The 24,197-nt window shown below is 36.0% G+C and overlaps 1 protein-coding gene across 1 annotated transcript in view; it reads right to left on the reverse strand.

Annotated features, from left to right (window-relative positions):
* Npffr2 (neuropeptide FF receptor 2) overlaps positions 1-24,197 on the reverse strand; it is a 92,196-nt gene that overhangs the window by 11,037 nt on the left and 56,962 nt on the right. The window contains exons 2-3 of the mRNA XM_005392769.2: positions 10,245-10,579; positions 6,554-6,653 (exon numbers count right to left, since the gene is read on the reverse strand). Coding sequence (XP_005392826.1) covers positions 6,554-6,653; positions 10,245-10,572 — 428 coding nt within the window. The 5' untranslated portion in view covers positions 10,573-10,579. The remainder of the gene's footprint in view (positions 1-6,553; positions 6,654-10,244; positions 10,580-24,197) is intronic.

The following is a 24,197-nucleotide window of genomic DNA, read 5'->3' on the forward strand; positions in this document are numbered from 1 at the left end:
AAAAAAAAGGAAAAAGGGATGGTATCACCCACCTGCTTCTCTTCCATGTGTCTTTGTCCCCAAGCACAATTCTGGTTCAACTAACATACCACCTGTGGGCCCTTATGGTTAATATTGCTTTGGAGTTTTCCACCTCACTAGTCCTACCTGTCCATTGTGTGAGTCCTAGTTTGGCTTGTACTGCATGGCTGGTGTTCCCTAATTGCCTCATCCCACTGACATGGGGTGAGGAGTCAGCCACTGGGATTCTTCCCCCAGGCTGGTTGGCAGGTTCCTCTGACTTGGGATAAAGGAGACAGTCATCTGATTCTTACTGGGCTGATTGCCAGGTCTTGTGATGTAGAGGGGAGGAGCCAGTTGCACTGTTATTTTTAATAAATGTTCATTTAATAAATTTTAATAAATGTTCATTTTAATTGAACACTTGTTAAAAATAACAACACAACATTATTTTATTGGTGCCACTTTAAACAAATAAATATAAAATGAGTAAAACTAAATCACCTTCTTGCAAAGATTATAAATGTAAAACACAATTTAAAATGCAATACCTCTCTGAAAATTAAAGTATCACAACATGCAAAAAATAAAAACCCTTACATTAATTTACTAATTAGTCTCATTTTTAAAAGAAAGTTCAAATGAATAAAGATTGAGGGAAAAATAACATAATCTGCATTATTCTTACATAAATTTAACAAATGTCAAATGGTAACTATTTGTCATATTTATACCATATTTTTAAAACAAATCAAACATCACAGATACAGCTGAAATCTTCCTGACTGGTCGATTCAACCTATCCTTCCTCTTTCCTTGGACATTCAGAAGTTGCTATAAACCCCTCTTGCATACACAGTGGTAAGTTCATGAACTTACTGTGCACAGTCTCCTTCAGGCTGAATTTAAGATCCAGTATGTGATATCTTCCCAGGCTTTTGTCAAGGTTTATGAAGCGAAAGGCATTGAAATGTTTCTTCCAGAACTTTTCAAAGTCAAGGATGTCCCTTCAATGACATTAAAACACCCAGTGAAGAACACCTTTATGTATAGCTTCTTGAAGTTGCAGATCACTTGTTGGTCCATGGGCTGCAGAAGAGGTGTCAAGTTGGGGAAGAGAAATTTGAAGTCATTTATGAAGTCATGCTCAGAGTCCATACATCCACCAAGGCTGGAAGGTGTGCTGGGTACTGTCAGTGAGAAGAAGGCACCTTTAAGGCAGGTGGTTGTCAGAAAAATACTTCTTAATGGTGGTTCTGAACACCTCTTGCAGCCATCCCATGAATAACTGCCTTCTGATCTAAGCTTTTGCATTGACCCTCCACACGACAGGCAGACTAGCCTTGTTCACATTCTGTTCCTTGAATGCATGAAGGGTTTGGGAATGGTATACTGCTAGTAGCTTAATTTTCAGATGAGCCCTTACATTTGCACACAGCAAAAGAGTCAACCTGTCCTTCATGAGCTTGTGTACCTTTTCGTCCTGTGTGATACAAGTTCTTTTCAGCATCTTCTCCCAGAAGCACTTTGTTTCATCAAAGTTGAACACTTGTTGAGCAATTTATCCTTCTGCCTTCATGAGTTCTGTGAATTTTTTCTTGTAGGCTTCTGCAGTGGCCTTGTCAGAACTGGAAGCCTTACCATGTTTCATCATGCTATGGATGCTACTTCTCTTGTGAAATTTATCAAAGCACCCTTCACTGGCTTTAAATTTATCACTTGTTGCATATATAAAGGGATTTTCTTACAATAAATCACTGTGCAGTTTCCTGGCTTTTTTCATGTATCATGGCTTCACTAATGCTATCACCTGCCAACTATTTCTTATTCAACCGAATTAACAAAGGTATTTCCACCTCTTCTAGCACTTGTGTTCTCTGCTTGGTTAATACTGTTATTCCTTTTGCCACATCAGCTCCTTTGACAGCATCTTTATTCTTCAAAATATTGAGATTGCCAACTTCACCATCCTGTTCTCTGAGGCCAAATCAGTCACATGAATACCATGCTCATGCTTTTTTACAATTTCCTCCTTCAAGTCAATGGTTGTTTTCTTCAAGCTCTGTTTCTTACCAATCTTGCTCTTTCCTCTTACCTTCCTTATTGCTCTCACATTGTTTTTACCTTTATTATCTCTTTGCATATTCTGCTTACTTCAATACTACTTTTACTTTCTTTTTACCACCATGTTTGCTCTGGACTTTCTTTTGAGCCAAGCTGAACTGAATAATACTATGCAGTACTCTATGTGCTAAAAAGCATGCAAACAAGCTTCACAACAAGTATTCACAAGTGTTTCTATGACCATGTTCCCAACTAGAGGAAACCACGACCATGTGTCACAGCAGGGAAGGTGACCACATTTGTGTTCATGTGGAGGAGATGGTCATAGTCATGTTCATCACCCAATGCAGAGGAGTTTGCAAACAGAAGCAAAATGTTACAGAAGTGTTCATGAACTGAGGTATTACCTTATTTTTATGTTTGCTCCATATTAATCTGCATCTATAATGTTTTAATTTTACAGAGTGGCCCATATTGTGTGTATTGTTATGTAAGCTCATTTTTGAATTTATGCATTTAAAATGTATGCATATTTATGTATGCTGATTCTTTTTTAATCATTGAATGATGACATCATTTTAATGACTATAAAGTTACCCACTGAATAACAGTAAAATTTATTGATTCTAATCTCATTTACATTTTGAAATGAAGATAAACGTTTATTTTTAAATCTACCCAAGCATGATAGAAACAGTACAGGAAGAACTTAGGAATATTTAGGTACTAAATATAATGTGGAAGTAAACATAGGTAAGCTCAAGATCCAAGCAGAAAGTGCAAATAATACTAATTTTTTATTCATTCTAAATATATGCAATTATATAAGTAAAGTATGCATTTCTTATAAATATAGAAAACAATAATTTGGTTGCAACACTAATTATTACTAGTAGTTGTTACTCTTTATATCAAAAATGTCTGCCTAATTTCTCTCATGATTAGATTATGCATATGCTATTCTCATCATGGGATTCATTCATTGATGAGTTAGTTCATTAGTTCATGTGCTGCTAGGACAGATGGGTTGAAGGGATGGATCACTGAGGGGAGGACCTGAAAGTGTGTATTGTTTTTCCCGGCTCAACTCTTCTTCACTCTCTGCTTCCTGGCTACCACAAAGCGAGCAGGTTTGTTTGCCATGCCCTTCCACCATGCCATTTTTGTGTTGTAGGCTGCTTGGCATGGACTTAAACACCTAAACTGTGAGCTGCTAAACAAGTCTTCAAATAGTAGGAATCATGTGTTTTTTTTTTTTCCAGCAATGGAAAACATGACTAGTGCAGAAAATTGGACAGTAGGTTCTATTGCTCTGACTGCACCTGATATGTGGTTTTGAAATTTGTAGAACTGAGTTTTGGGAGGACTTTAGACAACTTTAGAGATACGGGCTAGAGAAACTCTAGAATGCTTTAAGCAGAGCCTGGTGAACGATTCTGGTAGGAGCTTGAAAGACCGTAATGTTGACAGCAATGCAGACAATACAGACCAGGCTCAGAAGGTTCCAACTGAGAAAAAGGACTCCATTGGCAACTGGACTAAAAGGCATATGTGTTATACTGGGGCAGGAAATTTGTCTATATTTTGCCAATTTCCTGTGTCTTTGTGGGACACTGAGATTAACGGTAGTGGACTAATTCATCTGATGAAAGAAATTTCAAAAAAGCCCAACATTCAAACTATGGCATATGTGCTGCTGGATGCTTTTAGCAAGATTTATAATGTGAATTAGAAACAAAAAGTAGACTTGAAAGATGTGAAATGTTTTCCATTTTTCCAGAAAGGAAGTGCCTACAAAACTGAGGCCAAGATGAGTGTGATTCCTGAAAAGATCAACATTAAAAAGAAGCCAAGTACTTTGCCTCAGGGCACTAGGAAAGATGTCTTGAAGGCATACCAGGAATTGACCAGATCCCACGTATAAAAGGCACAAGGGTGCAAAAGAATAATCTTTGAAATACTTTGCCTTAAGAAGAGAGCTCCTGGGCATCCTGTTCATATAGGGCCACCTAGGAAAGTGCTTCTGAGAATTCATCACCTAGGCACACAGAAGCCTCTGCAAATATGAACTAAGGGAGCCAGGTTGCTTGAACCTGAGTTTTTAACCACACTGCTTGTTTTTCAGGCATGCAGAATACAAAAATTGTGGATTCATGGAAGTGTCTACCCAGATTTCAAAGAAAGACCTGGAAGGTCAGGCAATATACCCCTTTTAGAGTGATGCATAAAGTTGTGAAAGTAAAGCTGAAGGAACAGCAAGAGGTTGGAGATGTCAGGAATGTGGAATGTCTGCTGGGAAAATGTGCAGGGAAGTTATAGAGCTAGTCTAAGAAAGGCTGTGTAGGCTGCAACTAGAAAGGCCATGGGGTGGAGCCATCCAAGATCTTTGGAGCTCATACCTTACCACAACCTGACCCAAATGGTAAACATGGTACTGTACGATTTAATGTTTGCACTTCTGGCTTTTGGTCTTGCTTTGGTTATATTCCTACCCCTCCCTTTTGGAATGGAACGGTTTACTCTGTGCATTTGTATGTTGGAAGTACTTAATGTTTAGAATTTTAGAGGTGCTCATAGCTAGGAGTTTGCCCTTGGACTTCGGACTTGGACTTTGCAGCACTGCTGAAACTGTTAAGGCTTTGCTCTTACAGAAGTACTAGACATATTTTACATAATTAGATGAACATGAATCTTTTAGGGCCATGAGTGGAATATTATGGTTTAATGTGTCCCCCAAAGTCTCAGCATATGTTTGGAAAGTGTTTGGGTCACATGGGCAATACACTCAGCTGTGGATTCATCCATTGATGAGTTCAGTAGTTCATGTATTCTCAAGAAATGAAGCCTGGTTGGAAAGGTGGCTCACAGGGGACAGGACCTGAACAAGTATATTCCTGTCCCTTCTTCTTTGTTCTGGGCTTCCTGGCTGCCACGTGGCAAGTAGCTTTCTACTTCCACACACTTCTGCCATGCCATTTCTGCTTTGGATCCAGCCAACATGGAAACCTCCAAATCATGAACAAAATTAAACCTCTTCTCTTTTAAGTTGTGGGTATCAGGTATTTTGTTGCAGTGATGGGAAAGCTGACTAATACAGTAGTATAAAAACAAATATATAAATGTAATATTTCATTAATAGCATGTAGCAAATTCATATATCATTAACCTCACATTTAATGTAAATTTTATATCTTTGGCACACATTGAGTACTAAAATATTTAAATTAGATTATCTTTAACCTATAAACCAAATAAACAAAAAACAACATGATATGTTCTTAGAAATAAATTAAAACATCATGTAAATAATGATGTAAATAATATACTAATATTTAAAGTTAAACCTACTAATTTGTTGTTTGGTTGTCAATTGTACTTCATATTTTTACAATTGTAATCTGTTTCTTTCTCTGTCTCTGTCTCTCTCTCTCTCTGCACACACACACACATGCACACACGCACACACACACACAATATTGCTGGTTGGTTGGCTAGATCACTCTTACTTACTTACATAACTGCATTGCTCTAATGCATTGTTTGTGGCCACCATTTTAATAGATGTTCACCTCCTCTTCCATCTACGTGGTTTCTTAATGGCTCTTCCTCTCTCTAACCTCACACTGCTTCAGCCTATTCTTAGACAGATGTTAGTGTGTCTAAAACAAAAATCTAGTTATCTATCTTCCACTTAACAAAGCTTTGATACTTGTTGTCTTCAGGACAAAGTTCACACATCTTAAACAGTTGAGCCAACCATGAAAATCCACTGTGGCCTTCTCTGTGCCCATGCATCCCATCCTAAGATGAAGTGCCTCTTCCCTGCTGTGGATGAGTCCCCCCCATCAAGAGATCCATGTATATGGCGGTCTTCGGACTTATCTGTTCCCCGTTTTCCCAAGGTAAATTTTTGGTCTTTCAAGATTTAAATAACTCTTACCAATATTTTGAACCCACAATTCTCCGTCCTAACAGAATTAATTATTTTCTCCTTTTCATGGTTGTTATGGTTGAAACTTCTAGTGAACAGTGTTAGCTGTGAAGATTTTTAGTGGCTCTTTCTATACCACTAGGCTGTAGACTTCCTGAGGCAGCACTTGACCTCATTTGTTGTGGATGCTACACCACCCAACACAGTATTTGGCACATCATAAAATCTCAACAAAGAATATACATGAATAGATAAATGATTTTTAACTTAAAATCTAGATAGTGTTTTATATTTATTTCAGCACATTTATACTTCCACAATTAACAAATTCCAGTGTGAAAAATGTAAAAGAATATTATCTCTAATTATGTAATTTTGAAACATAGACAATTCAATACATTTTTTTCTTACCCAAACTTTAGTAGGTATATGCTTTGCTCTTGGTATTATTAATACTATTTGGAGAAGATTCATCTACACCTATCAGATGATATTTTTCTAATGGATTGGTTGGAAACATGCTCATTTAGCTGGATTCAGAATTTGGTGATAACTCACCTATCCACCGCTATTGCAACTAAAGTAAAGACTGAAGCTGCGACTGATATTCCCTGGACCAACCCACTGGTCTTGCACATTGTACTTCCAAACGGCCATCCTGGAAAAGAAATGCAGTATTTGAAAAAAACACTTTTTTATTGCACTGAGAATATGAATGGAAATATGTAAAATAAAAAATAATGCAACTTTTTTCTTAATTGTGGCCATACAATGTCTTCCAGTATTTTCTCTAATTTCTCTGGAGGCCCTTTTACTCAGTACACTAACAATAATGTCAAAACTTACAATTACTACAGTCCAGGCACTTCAATAAGTGCTCTAAATGTATTTCATACCTAACCCCTATGACAAGCTTTTGAAGGCTTTGGTATCTTCAAGGTATGTAGAGCCAGTGTAACAAGCATAAATATTATGTATCTTGCAGCAGCTAGTTAGTCACATATTAAGGATTTGAACTCAGGCTATAGGTTTTCAGAAGCCATACAATTAACCCTTATGTGTTAATACCCCATAAATAAGCAGTGGATGTTGGTTTTCTAATTTGGAAATATGCTCAATTAATCAGGAAGAATCTGGAGTTATGTACACAGTTAATATGCAATATTCATTTATACATAATGTGATAAGACAATTGACACCATAACTACTTCCAAAATGAAGAAAACTTTGCAGTAAATCATCTAAAAAACGTCCCAGTGAATGGTTTAAACTACAAAGCCAGGAATGGTCTAACCTCAGCCTCCAAGCACAGGGAACTTCCAGCAGGGACATAGTACTACACTATGAAAAACAAACCACTAAGTAGTTGTTATGCAAAGGAAGCCTCAATTATAAAAGAAAGGGCCTAAAACTATATTACTAATGAAATCAGAGCTACAACACATTTTATTCATGAAACATGCATGATAGTATAATAAACAAAAAATAAAAATAGCATAAAGAATTTAAGATAGAACAGAAATAAAATCAATATGAAATTGAAGGAGAAAGTTGATAAAGTCTTTGAAATTGGACAATAATGGACATAAAATGGAAGAAAAAATATGAAGAAAGGGAATTCAGAATTGTTAGTCTGTGGTTAATATAAGTAGAAGAAGGAAAATGAAAAGAATTCTGCAAGAAAATCCCCCAAGGTTGGAGGGCATTTTCTGACTTAAATGGCCAGTGTGTGTCCAGTGCAATAAACATAAAACAAAAAGACTTCCTGCAATGCCTATTTCTTAGAATTCAGAAAACTAGAGATGAAAAGTATATAAGATTTTATGGATAAAAGATACAAATCATGAGTGAAAGCTGTGAGTCAAATGGCACCAGATTCTTCAGCAAGAACTACACAGTTCAAAGCAGTAGAAAAAGAGCAATCTTTTTAAAATTTGAAGGGAAGAAATTTCCAACCTAGATTTCCTCATACATCTAATTATAATCAAGTGTCATGGTAGAATAATGATTATCTGCAGACACACAAGATCTCAAATATGTTTTATTTCAATGTCCATTTTTCAGGAAAGAAGAAACTAAGAAACAAGCAGAGACAACATCTAGAAAACAAGGGTGGAGCACAGAAAGAGTGAAAAGGAACTGTTATAATTCACTTCCACAAGCACATCTCATAGAGTATTAGCTATATTTAAAGGTGCTAACATGAAAGTAATACTCTGTGGAGAGAATTAAAGGGTACCTTACCAATAAGTACAGCAAATCTAAGCAAATCAAAGCATGATTGATGGAGCCTGGACTCCACCAGCTCAAATAAGCCCGTTCACCATGCTAGAGAAATGCAGGTTTCATTTCAGTTAGGTCACAGAGGACCATTAGCAAGCCACACGCCTGGTGTTTCTCCGATCCACCCCCTCAAAAGCCCACCAAAAATGCTATATAAAGCCTCTTAGTCTGTTGGAGGCACCTTCTCTGCCGGGCTTGCACAGAGAGACTCCTGTCAGATTTAGAAGTAAACTTGCTTGAACTGTTGGGTTCATGTCCCTCTTTTCCCACTCAATGGTATCCTCAGTAAATCAGGAAACAATTATTTTGCCAGTGAAATTGATATCCAAGCACTTCATTGCTTTTGCAGGGATAACATACATACAAAATGGGAATATATACTCTGGGTATTGGTTTAAATTACAGCTATGAGGCTGGGGGTGTAGCTCAGCAGCACAGTGCCTGACTGACAAGCGCAAGGTCCTGAGTTCGATTCCTGGTACAAAAAAGTAAATAAATTACAGCTATGGTATTGTTACATTGGTAGAAAAGGAGGTGAGGCATATGAACATACACTTACATTTACACAGTGGAAATGAATTGTAAGAATACATTTAAATGATCTATATTTGAAGACAATATAGGGAAAGCATGTTACTTAGAAATATGGTCAAAATTACCAAAAATAAAGACAAAAAGTGCTGACAGTAGCTGCCATCTAAGAATGAAAATCAGAAGGTAAGGCAAGGGTAATTTGCATGCAAAGAAGGAATTAAAATGTGTTACGTACCTGTAAAAACTCTGCACAAGGAATGTAAGCAATATGTACTGCAAACATGTACTAACACAAAAAAATATATTTAGAAATGTTCCCAGGTGAAAATATTGAGAGTAGTTCTTGGCAAAGTGACTTACCTGAGAAGCAATGTGCTTACCAATTCTTTCAAACATTTTGTCAATCACAATATCTTGAGCATGCTATCTCCTTAGTAAATACTTGTTTAATTATACACATAGTAAAAATTCAGAGATTGTATGGTGCATGACTGATAGGCTAAACACTCTGAATTCTCTTTAAGTCCTATTCCAGAGAAAGAAAAGAAGCAGAGAAAAACTCTGGAGACAAACTTCTCTTTCAGTTCTTTGCCAAACTGATATTGAGAGCTCTGCAAGGATAATAGCTAGGATATGCTTCATGCTGCTCTGATATATTTATTGGGCCATGATTAATTCATTTTTCAGATTGTAATGTGAGGATCTTGAGTACTATTGATTCATATATACCACACATATTCTACATGTCAACCTCTCCTGGGATCTGGAAATATGCTGTCCCTGTAAATATTTCTGTGCCTTGCAGCACAGAAAGTAGTGCTAAAGCTACAAGAATGTGGGCCCAAAAGTACCACATGGAGGCATCCTAAACCCCATGATGAGAAATGACTTACACTGTACATGTAACTGCCACATTTTGAGCAATCATTGGAACTGCTCTATCTTTCCTCAAAAACTATTAGAAACCTTCCTTACTAACTACAGCAGGGTCTCCGTGTCTATTTACATTAGACTAAAACTTCTTTGAAGGTATGGTGGAATCACATGAACATTTCCTTTTATTTTATAATCCATAATATACTTAATATTTCTAGTCTGCTACATGTGACTTGTTCTCTATTAAGGAAATTCAAAGATTCTGATAAGAAGTGCTAGATCTCATTCTTTGATGACCTTCACTAAATTCTCTGTAAAAAATAAACTCTACTATCTCTGTAACTTGCTATTTTTCTTGGTAAGTACTCTCAAATTATATGAATATTTATTGTCTAACTCCTCCTTGAGAATGTATACCTCATGAAGTTAAGTACCTGGAACAGTTTTTGGAACTACATGAATATTTGTGAATGAATTAAGGATCCTGCCCTGGCTACAGTGGTATCTGGCATACACTTTTTCATATCATCTTTGCATTGTAAACAGTTCAACATACCTGCTATGATATTGTCCAGCAGTGTTATAGGCATGCAGAATATGCCAACTAGTAAATCACTTATTGCCAGGTTTAAGATGAAAAGATTAGTGACTGTGTGCATATGTTTGTTCCTTGCTACGATAAAGCAAACCATGATGTTTCCCACCATGCACAGGAAAAAGATCACAAAGTAGGAAATAATGAAGATCGCTGCCACTTGAGGCTGGTGCAGATAGTAGCTCACATAAGTAATGTTAATGTCTGAGACCAGATGATGCTGTGTGTCATTGACACTCCAGATGTGATTCCAGTTTTCTGAAGAGTTTGAGTCCCATTCTTTGCTCATGATGGACCTTAACAAAGGAGAGACAAAAAAGAAAAACACAATTAGAAACAAATAGAACATTGTTCTATGCTTCAGTTTAATGAGAACACTTTAAAATATTATTGAATTCTGATGGATGTGTGACAGTCCATCAGTTTTGCATGAAAGTGAGTCATAAATAAGGTATTCAAATTACTTGGATTTTAATTAAAAGCATTTGAAAACACTACTTTGTGTCATATATGGCAATTACTAGTGTATTTTATTTCCTGATACACTTCTACTGTAACCTGTCCAAGCCAATTTGTCTTTATAAGGCTAATTTACATACCTCTAGCTATTCTGATAATCTGAATATGATACAGAATCTGAATTTTTGGAACACCCATACAAATAAGCTTCTTGTACTTATCTTACTCTACTTGGATTCAGTTAATATTCTTTTTACAAACGTCTATATGCAGACATAGCCACTATATTATTAATATCTTAAAATCATGATAGGCTATTCACTCATCTCGGTCTCACTTAACATATTTATATTCACAGAGAATGCATTAGTAAATTATTTACAATCCAGATATCTTAATGTGGACATTTCAATCAAATGTTATGTTTGAGAAGCATCCAAGGCCACTCTCGGGTTCCAACTCAGTATATAGTGCATTTACAACTTCTATTTATTATAGTAAAGGACATAGAACAAAATCAGCAAAGAAATAAGGCACATGGGGAGAAGTAGAGAAACCAGACACAAGCTCCTGGTTTTGCATCAGTGGAGTAACACAGGACAAACTTACTCCCTATAGCACGGAGTTGTGACAATGTGAAGTATTGTCTGTCAGGGAAGCTTATTACATAGATGTACAGCACCCCAGGTTTTCAGTTAAAAATCCCTGACTTTCAAGTGGAAAGTAGATATTCAGTGCATATACAAGGTTGTTTGTATAATCAAAACATATTAAACCACTTCATCTCTTAAGGAAATTCTGTATCAGTATAGAGAACAGTACTGTTTAAGTTCCCAGACTCCTACCAAGGGTCAGACTTGCCTTTCCGAGGATAGTAGCCTTTAGCTTCCTTGTTAACTCTCTCCTGCATGGATTAATTGGATACACAGTAGGTTATATGTGCTCATAAGTAAAAAGTGAATTTGCAGTGTATTTACACAATTAAACTCCCATATTTACATTTTTGACAGTTATTTTACGCAACTTGGATTGGAACAGATAAATTGAAATGTGTCTGCTGCTGGTCCTAGTTAGTAGAAGTTGGAGGCTTTTAGTGACCTCATTTTCACCTAGCATTTTTTATCTTCCACCGAGTAGGATTTGTATCATTTTAGATGGGTGGGTTTATTCTCCAGATATTACAATAAATATTAAGCTATGTGTTCATCACTTTTGATACTTTGACTTTGGGAGGTTTTCTCTTTGTATTTTGAGGATGGAGAAGGTTAATATGATGGTAAATTGCTACAAACAAGGTAATAAAAGGGATCATTTTTCTCTAGTAGCTTTTGTTAATTTTCTATTAATTTTTTCTAACTTTTAAAAACTCTTTGTTCTAAACCTGAAGAAAAATACAAATAAGAATATGGAATGGAGTAGGGGCAGGCAGAGTAAAAGGAAGCAGTTTGACTAGGAGTAGATGTATTCAACTTTACACAGTCAGGCTGAGAGCGTCTTTGGAGTACAGTGGCTGGCACTGAAACTACCTACCAGCTTGATTAAAAGTTTTTCAGTCAAAGTCTCCATAAATCACTCATGCAAAGATTTGCAGATATTTGTGTCTAAAGTACAGAAACACCATAAATACAAATGAAAACTGCATGAAGAAACTGTACAGAATTAATATTTACTGATATGAAACATCTACATTGAGTGGCATCAGCAAGGCAATAGAATAGAAAGTCTTGGGTGCCAAATGTCCCCCTTCTGTCCAAAAAATGTTTAACCATAAGCTACTTACAAACCTAAACACTCTTTGGAGAGCCCAACACTTGGCAACCAGCCTAAGGCATCCATGTGCTTTACAGAACTGAATTAATTCTAACTTAGAAATTTGAGAAGAGTCTCACACTGGCTACATAGTCCTCCCTATTCTCCAACTCTGCACAATGCCAGACACAGAGGATTTCTCAAAGCCCCACATTGAGAATATTGTACATCTGTAATGACTGAGCACAAAGCAATTTTATCCCTGGTTAATGTGTTAAAAGATAAAACTACTACTAACAACTATAGGTAAGATACTCAAGGAATACATTTTATGAAATGATGTAAATTATGACACTCAAAAACAAAATATATGTGGGGGAGTAAAAGTTTGGAACTGTTCTATGTAATAAATTTGTTCTTTTTGGCTTGATATAGGTTGTTATAAGATGTTCCATTTAAGCCTCATGATTAAAACCCAGCAAAAATCTACAGCAAAACAAAACAGAAATAGAAAGCATTTGAAGTATACCAACACAGAAAATCAACCCACAAAGGAAGACAGCAGGAAAGAGTACAGTGTCAAAACAATTAGAAAACAAGTAACAAAATGACAGTAGTAAGTTCTTACCTATCAATAATTACCTTGAATGTAAATGTGTTAAATTCTCCAATAAAAAGTCAGAATAACCAAATGGATAAAAATAAAACAATATAACACAACTATCATCTTAGTCAACTTCAAGGACATTAATTTAATCAGTATGTTCTTTAATCATTTAACTAACGTACTATTTGGTAGGTTATGGGTGTTTACTTTGTAATTAATGACATTTTGGGGGAGATAATTTCAGACTTTGCAACTCCTCTTTCTTATTAAAAATTTGCCCATTGCCTGTAGCAGTCATTGATGATTCTTTCCTGGATCTATCACTACTATGGCAAACATCATGTGGTAAATTTCTACTGCCAGAACTCATATGACATTTACTAATTAGAATTCTGTTTCTAGGGGCTGGGGATTTAGCTCAGTGGCAAAGTGCCTGCCTGGCAAGTGCAAGGTCATGAGTTCGATTTCCAGTACCAGAAAAAAAACCCAAAAAATAAATAAATAAATAAATAATAAATAAAAAAAAAAGAATTCTGTTTCTAAAGTACGCCAACTATTTAACACTCATTTATTTTTTGTCTGTATGGATTTTGGGACTCTTTATTCAGGAGATCATCTTTTACTACCACTATTTTAATTTGAGATTGTCCCAGAATCTAAAGCATGGATGCCTCATTCTTTTCAATATAACTATCCCTTCTTTTTGGGATGGAAATGTTTACCAAGTGCTATTGTATGTTGCAAGTACTTAACTTTCTTTTAGATTTCCATAGGGGCTCCCAGCTAAGCATTTGCCTTGAGTCTCAGATTGTTGTGGTTTACGTCTACAATGTCATCCAGAATCCTCAGGTATTTAAAGGTGGGGCATTTGGGAGGTGACTGGATCATGAGAAAGTTATACTCAACAGTGAACTGATCTATTGCTGAGTTCATAGTTAAACGTGGTGTTAGGAGATAGAGGCTGGTTGGAAGATGTTCATCACTGGGGGCATAGTCCTCCACAGATTCTGTCTCTGCTTCCTGCCTGCAGTGAAGTGAACAGCTACCCTCTGCCATGCTTTCCACCATGGTCATTCTGTCTTTAAGCTAACTGACCATAGACTGAAACCCCAAAACCATGAGCCGGATTAATTCTGTCTTCTTTTAAGTTGTGGGTATCAGCATTTTGTTCTAGCAAAAGAAAGCTGACTAATATAGTGATGTACTTTTATTTGGCATCATTTAGTCAAAACTGGATACTAAATATTTTACATAAAAAATACTTAAGTTTATGTCATGAATGGCAAATGGCTAGAATTGCAAGGCCATATCATTAGGGAAGCATTTCACTGTACTCTTTTTGGCACTGAGGGGGAACTACTTTGTTCATTCATTGATTTAAAAATATTTATTATGTCTACATCGTTCTGAGTACTGTTTGAAAGTGTAGGAATGCAACAAAGAAGTAAACCAAGGCTTAGCCATCATTATAACATGAATACAGGTAACGGTGTAATGAATTTTGTTCATAGTGGCTTGTGAGAGCCTGTAGTATACATTCCATCCAATGATGTTATATTAGGTGCTTAAAATTTACCAAAATAGAAACACATCATGAAAATTGGCAAATGTGACAAGTGAGGGATATTGCCTTTTATCTTTCCATTTAAAAAATTGGTTATTCAATATTTAACAGTATGCCAGTGGATCAAACCAATAAACACCATGAGAACAAGAATGTAGTTCAAAATAGGGGTGAGTTAGAGGATAAGGAAGAAAAAGAAATAAGAACAAAAGAAAAGTGTAGTAAATAAGATAATGTAAAATGGAGAGACAGGATAATATAAAATTATAAATATATCTGCACAGAAGACAGAGTCTGACTAATCTCCACAAAAAGAAATAAGCCTATTAATCCAATGGCCCTTATTTCTCTAGATGTTAAATGAACTATTTACAGGCTGCTTCTTTAATTTTTCAGTGTTAATAAAACTTTTTTCATATCAATTTTCTAATTTTTACATTTAAGTTCATTAACTTTATTATGATGATAAAATTATGTGCAAAATCTTTAATTGTTTGGTCAGTCCTTCATTCTTACATCTGGTGATCTGATAACAATATGTAATATAACAACCATTGTTAACTTCCTATCATTTTGTTTTGAAATTGTGTATCATTTTTATTGTTTTTGTGTTGTTTTCTTATTTTATTGTTGTTATTTTGTTTTCTTTTCTTTTTGAAATAAAAAAAGCCCCAAAACCCCCAAAGTTGGCAGTTAAATAACTTTAAGCATAAGATTTTACAAAAGTATAAGATGAATTTGGAATATACTTTATTGAAATAAATATATATGTAAATGAAGATATATAAACAAGTATATTCAGTATAACATTACACAAAAAGCTTACAAATTTTCTTGGTACAAAATTTAGTCAAAATAGTACACTGGCATGTAATATATAAGTGATTTCAAGACAATAAAGAAAGCCAGTAGATGAAATGTGCTGCCATGGGTATTTTGCTTTCCCATCCTTTTGTTATTTTAATAGATGTATAAACTATAAAGTAATAATTTGTTTACTAGAAAATCAGTTCCATTGCCCTTATAAACAGTTGTTCATATTCATCAGAAAGTAAAATTATCACCAGTTTAAATGACCTGTTTGAAGATGAGAATCACTTTAATGAAATAACAGCTTTGCAAAGTATAAGTTAAAGAAGACGACAAAGACAAAAAGAAGAAATATGCAGCTTCATTGGCAAAGATGAAAAGAGCACTTTGAAAATCTCAGAAAACTTCAATAAATTTCTGAGCAGAGAAAACTATAAGATTAGACAAAGGGAGGAAGTACTCTCCAGGAAATTTCAGGCTTTATATACATCTAAGAAGTACTGCTGTGAAAATGGAGTGCTTGTGAGACTGCTTCAAGATCATGGTCACAATACACAAAAGCAAGAGAGGAATTATTTGAGATAAATTGAGAAGCTGCTCTGGCAGCAGCTGAATGTGACAGGTACCCACCATACCTCTACCAGCATACCAGGCACCCATGCTCAGGGGACTGGAAACTAGGCTCCAGGTAGAATCAGGTGTTCCCCTTCCCATGACATCACAGGCAACACACTCCTAGTAGTACAGATCCTATCTAATGTTGGCATACAGGTGCTGATAGATGGACATTACCATACAGTGTTAGCACATCATAAGCTGAGAAGACTTACTGGAGGTGAATTTGAGAATGTCTGTGATATTAAAATGACATATTTTCTATTTGATCTTTTTACTGGAATGTAATAGTGAAATAAATACATCCATGAGTAAAAATCCATAAAAGTATTACATTTTCTGTAATATTGTAAGTTTAAAGCAATATAATTGGCCATGAGTAGACAGAATTTAAGTGAAATACAACACTATTAATCAAATCTATAATACAGCTATCCTAATAATAGCAAAAAAACAAAAACCAATAAACTAAGGCTTGGGGTCTGCCAGGTTCTGTTCTAAACTTCAGTGCACATTAACTTAATTGTGTGAAGAAGTACTATGGTTATCACTTGTTATGGTTTGGTTCTGAATGTCCTCCTGAAGCCTCACGTGGTCATGGGGCAGGCTTCTTAAGTTTATGATTGATTCATGGGTGTGAGTTCTACACCCTCCCTAGAGTGGATAGTTCGCATATGAAAGGGAGAAAAAGAGGCTGCTTACTGCCACTCCTCCCTTTTGCTCTTGCTTGCTTTTGCTATCTTCCACTGCCTTGAGTGGTTGCCCTCTGCCATGTGCCACCCTGCCTTGGAGCCAGCCACGTATGGACTGAAACCTCCACAGACTGTGAGCTAAATAAACCTTTCCTTCCTTAGTTCTGGGTGTTAGGTATTTTGTCTCAACAATGAGAGAAAAGCAACCAAGACATCACTATTCCTCTTTTAGATGAAGAAACTAAAGGAAAAGTGCCTGGCCCTACATTAACAGATGAGAAGGGCCAAGGATATAGTTCAGTGGCACAACACCTGCCTGGCAAGTGCAAGGTCATGAATTCAATTCCTGGTACAAAATAAAGCAAAATAAAATAGAAGAATAAATATCAAGGTTTAAACCCACAGTCTAACTTTAGAGTTCTACCTTTTGTACTATTGTAACAGAAAATGTCCCACTCCCAGCCAGTACACTTCAGTTTCTATTAGTTGCCCAGGTTGCAGTTCCTGTTACAGTTCCTGTTACTTCTGTTTCTTAAAAATGGCTGGTCACTGTGATACATAGCTGGTTACTGTGATGCATATTGTAAGAACCAATCAAAGACAGCCACGTACTCTGCTTCTGTATACTTCCTACTTGCAAACTCCATATAAGCCCTGGATCACCAGAGATCAGGGCCTGATATTTTGAAATGATCCCAGTCAGTGCCCAATGATGTAAGTAAATTTGCCTCCAAATCCTGGGTGTTATTTCAGTTTCTGTTTGCCATAACACTATAATAAAATATGGGCATCATTGTTAACAAGGAGGATTTAATTACACTGATACATAATGATCTGTAACATACATTGTTCCATGTCAGTAGAGCAAAATCCTTCTGCAATATAAAGAAGTCTTAAAAGTGGTTACTTCTAGGGCTAGAAGAAAATTTTGGTGTGAATCTTGTACATTTTACTAATTTTCATCATTCTTTGAATCTTATAGCACAAATACATCCATCCATTTTGTGCTCAAATAATTAAAATAAACAAAGAGCAATAGAATCTACTTATTATTCACAATTACCAAATCCTAACAAGATTTCTGAAAGCAACATATGAGATAGATTTCTATATTCTTGTAGAAGTGAGTTCCCATCCTTTACTTCAAGATATTATTATTTACAACTGATGCCTATGTGATCCTAACCTATATATCAACTACTATGTGAACACTTGGCAATACTTAACCTATTTTTTAATCATAAAATTAACCCATAGATATTAGGAACTCTTGGGTGGAAGTACTGACTGAAAACAAGCATGAGGGGAGGCTCATGTGGAACAGAAATGAAGGTATTTTTTCATGTGGGTGCTAGGTATTTAGTTTTTGAAAATTTACTGACTTTTACCCAATGTATCTTTTTTTGTACAGAACTAAGATGTTGACTGGGTACATATTTCTGACCCTGAGGGAAAACTAGAAAAGAATCAACTCAGTACAGTCTCCTTGTCAGCATCATAACTGGACCTCTGGGTAAATATTCACATTTCTAGAAAATCCTTATATATTGAAACAAGAATCCTTGGTTAAGGGCTGCCAATATAAAGTAAATTATAAGGATTTATGATGCACAGCTCCTTGGAAAATGTCTCTTAAACTGAGATTCAGAACTATTTTATAGTCTAAAAATTAGATGAGCTTACCATACAAAACTTCACCTGGCTTTCATATTCTCTTTGAAACAGAGATTACTTCTCAAACATGGAAAGTGCTAAGTTCTTGGTCTAGATGCTCTCTGGTTGTCTGACCCTCTTTACTGCCTACGTACTTTTGAAATTTTATTTTAAAAAGAAAAGAAACAAAAACAAAAACAAAAAAGCCACAAAGTCAAAAACAAAACAATAAAAATGATACATAATTTCTAAACAAGGTGATAGGAAATTAACAATAGTGGTTATATTACATATTGTTACCTTCAAAGTAGTTGCTCAGATCACTAGACATACGCATGCAAGATCAATGAAACAATTAAGCATTAAGTGTTTCTTTCGGCAAACCCATAGAAATCAGTAGTACAATTATCCCAGACATATATATATAGATAGATAGATAGATATAGATAGATAGATATAGATACAAATAGATATAAATATATAGAGAGATATAGATGTAAATAGATATAGATATAAATATAGATATATAGATAGATATAGATAGATATAGAATGATATATTTCCTGTTTGCAAATTTTCATACTGACTCTTTTTATTAGCACCTATTTATAGTTACATAATGTTTATACTCATTAAGTGGGGTTGGTACATGTACATAACACACTAAACTATTTTTATCCCCTTTCCCTGCTTCCCTCTCTCTCTCTCTCTCTCTCTCTCCATCTCTTGATCTGACATTTTATTGTACCATGTATTGGCAATGTGAGCAGGACTCATTTCAGTACCACAAATCATAATGGCTAAGGTAATCTTTAATAACAAAAACTATGTGAAAATATCCTGAAGATTTAATTACAATAGAGGAGACTATTTACTCACTGTGGGTAGGATATGGCACAGCTTTGAGGGAACAGGATTTGAAGGGAGTAGGTGTAGATCTGAGAGAAAGGGCTAAGTGGATTGACACGGGTGGATAGAAAAGGGGGACAGAAATATTTCTAGTGCCAGGGCCCCAGGTAATGTGAAAGCTATGGGAGAGTGCTGTATGTTTCCTTCCAGTCGTGGAAGACATACTTCCACTTCTATAACTATTTGGAGTGAGGTCTTGCTCCCTCACAAAGTAACAGAAGAAAGGCCATTGATTACTCAAAGTAACTACAAACAACTGGTGGATAAGGTCAGGATATTCTGTGACCCAAAGAATATTCTGTGAAATTTTTCAAATATTTAACAGAATACCGGCAGAACCTAAGTGAAGCATTATTTACAAGGATTCTTAAACTGCCTGGGCTACTTCACTAAATTTAGACCCATACAATCCAGAATGGCTACGATCTTCTGTGAGTGCTGCGTTTGGTGAAAGTAGGCACACAGCAAACCTATCCTAAAAAGGGAAATTGTGCTACTTGCCCACAATGTCCCATGACTTATAATGCTATAGAAAATGTTGGTAGCACAAGTGACAACAAGCTGAGTTTATAGAGATGTGTACTCAATTCATGTTCTTGACAAGGGTAATAAAAGATGCTATTATATGAAAGTTTCCTTATCTTGTGCTCCTTATGTCATCTTGTTGTAGGGCGGCAGAGAATATTCAGGAGACAGTAATAGACTTGTTGTCTCACCTAATGCACAAAACACTGCATGGAAACAAAAGATCTAAGCATAAAACAGGCATAGGTAGAGAAATTAAAAGATAGAAAGGAAATAATAATCCACTCAAATGAGTGCAACTAAGTGAATTTATAAAAAAAATTAGTGTAAAAAAAAGTAGTCTGTAGTTTATTTGTCTTCCTTTGCAGTGCTGGGGATCAAAAACAGGGAGTTCCAGTTAAGCACAACACTAAGCTACACATCAGTACAATTTCTCCTAGGAAGTTAGTGTAATAGAGTGAGCATTTGGACAGAAAGGAGCTGTTCTGGTTTCCCCTTCCATGTCTTAAATTGTCTCTGTAAAGTATCACCTTTGTACTTTGAGAGAAATCAAATCTAATGATGAAACTCAGAGTGAAGGCAGAAAGTACTTGACTTCTGAGGAGAGGGAAGAATGGTGAGCAGCAGAGAAACAGCCTTTCTGATATTTGGAATCCATACACTGGAATATAGCAATGTGAAGGAAGAGAAGGATGAGGTTGGTCTCCAGGACTCAGAAAGGACCTCAAACAAGAATTAGAGTCCAATCAGAGAGCAGAGAGAGGGATCACAGCAAGGAAGAGAGGGCGGGGCAAGTGACACTTTCTTCCTGAGCCCTGACTGTCAGTGTAGGAGGGGTTGCTCAAACCTGCAGATGCATGGTGACTACTGGAAAACCTAGAGAAATGCATGGTGCAATCTATAGAGAAATGCACCAGTAAACCAGAGTAGTGTACTGTTATAGTTTGTGTCTAGATGTCCTCCCAGTGTCTTGTGCATTCATGAGGCTTCTAGAGTTGTTGCTTGATTCATCATCCAATGATATGATTATGGATATGAGTGCTACACTCACCCTGGGGAAGGTGCCCTGCATACAATATAAGGGAGGGAAAGAAGCTTGCTCTCTCACTTCTCCCTTTTTGCTCTTGTTGTTTGTTTTACTGTTTTGTGCTGCCATAAAGTGTTACCCTCTGCTATGTGCCACTCTGCCTTGGAGCCAGCTGAATACGGACTGAAACCTCCACAAACAGTGAGTAAAATAAACTTTTCCTTCCTTAATTTTGGGCATTGGATATTTTATCTCAGTAATGAGAGAAAAGTAACCAAAACATGAACAATGTGGACTGCAGTGGTTCATTTGTTTTGTTCAGATGCCCACAGGAGGGGGAACTGGCTGGTTGCCATTTTGGAAAGGTGCCAACTGAAGTCAGAACTCAGAGCAGAGAGATTGTCTCCATCTGGCAGCTCCCAGTGTCACGGTGAGGAACTACTGAGTTATAACTGGCAGAGCAGAGAGCCAAGTTCAAGCTGGCAGGAGGTACTCAGAATGTTTTGGGCTGAAAAACTTGGGTTCAAGCCTCATAACCAGAAACCAAGAACACCCTCTACTTCAGTGGGACTAAAGGCCCAGGTGTGCTGGGATTACCTATAACCACCATAATTCTACTTCTGGCTTACTGGGGTCAATGAACATGAATGAGCTCTTTCTGCCCCCTCCGTCAACAAGTGACAGCAGAAACATTCCCCAAAGAGGGCATTTTTTCTAGGTTTCCTTCCTTTCTTTGCTTTTCAAAATTTTTAAAATTTATTTTTTCTATTTTTTCTCTTTTTCTTGATTGTTCTTATACAAGTGGGAACATTGTTACTAGTTTTGCTATTGTTCTGTTCTTGTTTCTGTTTTTTCATTCTTTCTTTCCCTTCTAACTTCTTCACCACCTGCCAAAGCTTGTATAATCTTTCTTTGTCCTCCAACCTTACTTCAATTCTCTTCATCAATTTCTCTAGTTTTTCCCCTAAACTCTGTTAAATTTTCTAGCCTGTGGATAAAATCACCATATTAAAGGGAGATTTACTGTACACCATTTTCTGGCTTGTTTTACATTTTGTTATATAATTAAAAGTCTTGTTCATATGGGTAAAGGTGGCAAATTATTAATTACCATAGATTGTCATTTTCTAGGATATGTTTGATGCTATTAATACTGATTGTACTATTTTAGCAAAGGTGACATAGTTGTTCTAATTGGTTGTTTTCCCTTGTATTCCAATGCTGAGACTGTCTGAGGGTCAATAAACATAGACAGGGAAAGTAAGTTGGGTAGATGTGAGGTAATCTGACTCCAACCCCACAATTAATAGGTGGGAAAGTTGGGAGTCAGACAGAAGGATGTCCAAAGATGGTGACATTCAGAAACAGCTGAGGAGTGGGCAACTCAATAGTTGGAACAGATTAGAATGAAGTTCCAGGATATGAATATGGCCAAAGAACCTATAAAGTCTAGCATGTCTAACATTTATTTTTAAACTGCTGTATTATACAGAAAATCATCACTCATCTCAAACTCAAATCCCAAAGAAGGGAGGAAATTATAAAGATCAGGGCAGAGATAAATGCAATAGAGACAAAGAAATAATGAATCAAAGAGTTGGTTCTTTGAAAGAATAAATAAAAACTGATAAACCTCTAGCCAATCTTATCAAAAAGGAAAAACTCAAATTCATGCAATAAGGAATGAAAAAGGTGAAATCACTACAGATCCTATAGAAATTCAGAAGATCATCAATAACTACTTTGAAAATCTTTATTCCCATAGGATGAAAACACAGAAGAAATAGATTTCTAGATATGCATGCATTACCAAAGTTATAACAAGAAGATATAAAAATCCTGAATAACTTTAATATCAATTAATGAAATAGAAAGCATGATTAAAAACCTACCAACAAAGAATAACTCAAGTTCTGATGAATTCACAGCTGAATCCTACAAGACATTTAGAGAAGATTTAATGCCAACAATCCAAAACTCTTTAATGAAATTGAAAAGGAAGCAATTCTCCCTAACTTATTTCTAGAGGCAAGTATCATACCAATATCAAAACCAGAGAAAGACCCTACCAAAAAAGAGAACTACAGGTCAATGTCACTAATGAACATAGATGCAATGATAATGAATAAAATACTAACAAATGGAGTTCACCAAATCATCAAGAAGATAATGCACTATGACCAAGTAGAATTCAGGGATGCAAGGATGGTTCAGTATACACAAATCAATCAATGTAGTATACCATATCAACAGAGCCAAAGACAAAAACCACATGATAATCTCAATAGATGCAGAAAAAGCTTTTGACAAATTTTTATCCAATCCTCAGTGGATGGACATTTGGGTTGCTTCCACAGTTTAGCAATTACAAATAGCACATGAATAAAAACTAGGAGATATGATAGACATTGTGAAATGAAAGGAAAATGCTCAAAAGTAAAGAGCATCTGGGGTATGGGAAAAGAGAAGGGAAAAAAGAGGAAATTATGTAAGTATGTATGTACAAGATAGCTAACATAGTTGTACTACTGTCTTTTATTGTCTACAGAAAGGAACAGTTAATGATTACTTGTTTGATCAATCTTGTATGTCTGTATTTGTTTTCTTGAGAAGCCACTTTGAAGATATCAATAATACAACAACCATGGTTAATTTCCTACCACTTTGGCTGAAACTCTGTTTTGTTTGTATTGTTCTTATGCTATTTTGTAAATGGATATCTGTTTGTTAATATGTTTTCCTTTTTTTATTTCTTAAAAACAGAAAAAAGAATGTCAGGCAGGAAAAGCAGGGGAAAGAGGTCCTTCTCTTTCTGGGGTTGTCACAGGCTTCCCCGGGGCCAGACAGCATTTTAAGCTTACCTTCCTGAGCAGCATGCTTTTCTGCCTCCTCAGAGATGCTGACTCTGTCAGTGTGAGTCTCTCACCTATCACTCTCTATGTGTGGAGAAACTTTATCTCTGGCTGGTGCCGGCTCTCTCCTCGGCCTCTGGAGGCCTACTGCTCTCCTGCCACAGGTTGTTGCAGTTGACCTACTTCACACGCGCCCACACCTAACACTCATGCATTTTTACAGCATTCGAGGAAACTTGACTGTTTTTGGTTTACTTTGTGCATGCCTAAATTCACTTCTTATAATGCGTACATTATACTGAAAACAATGTGCAAGTTTTAAAATATGTCACTTATGTCTCCTTTAAAAACTTAAATGTAAATTATACCTTTTATATTGTCAATATTTTATACAAATCTAACACCTTTATATACTTGCCATTATACTAGATTTGTTTATAATTCTTTTTTTT

This window comes from Chinchilla lanigera, unplaced genomic scaffold, assembly GCF_000276665.1.
Source record: "Chinchilla lanigera isolate Chin_1 unplaced genomic scaffold, ChiLan1.0 scaffold00046, whole genome shotgun sequence".
Classification (NCBI taxonomy): Eukaryota; Metazoa; Chordata; class Mammalia; order Rodentia; family Chinchillidae; genus Chinchilla; species Chinchilla lanigera.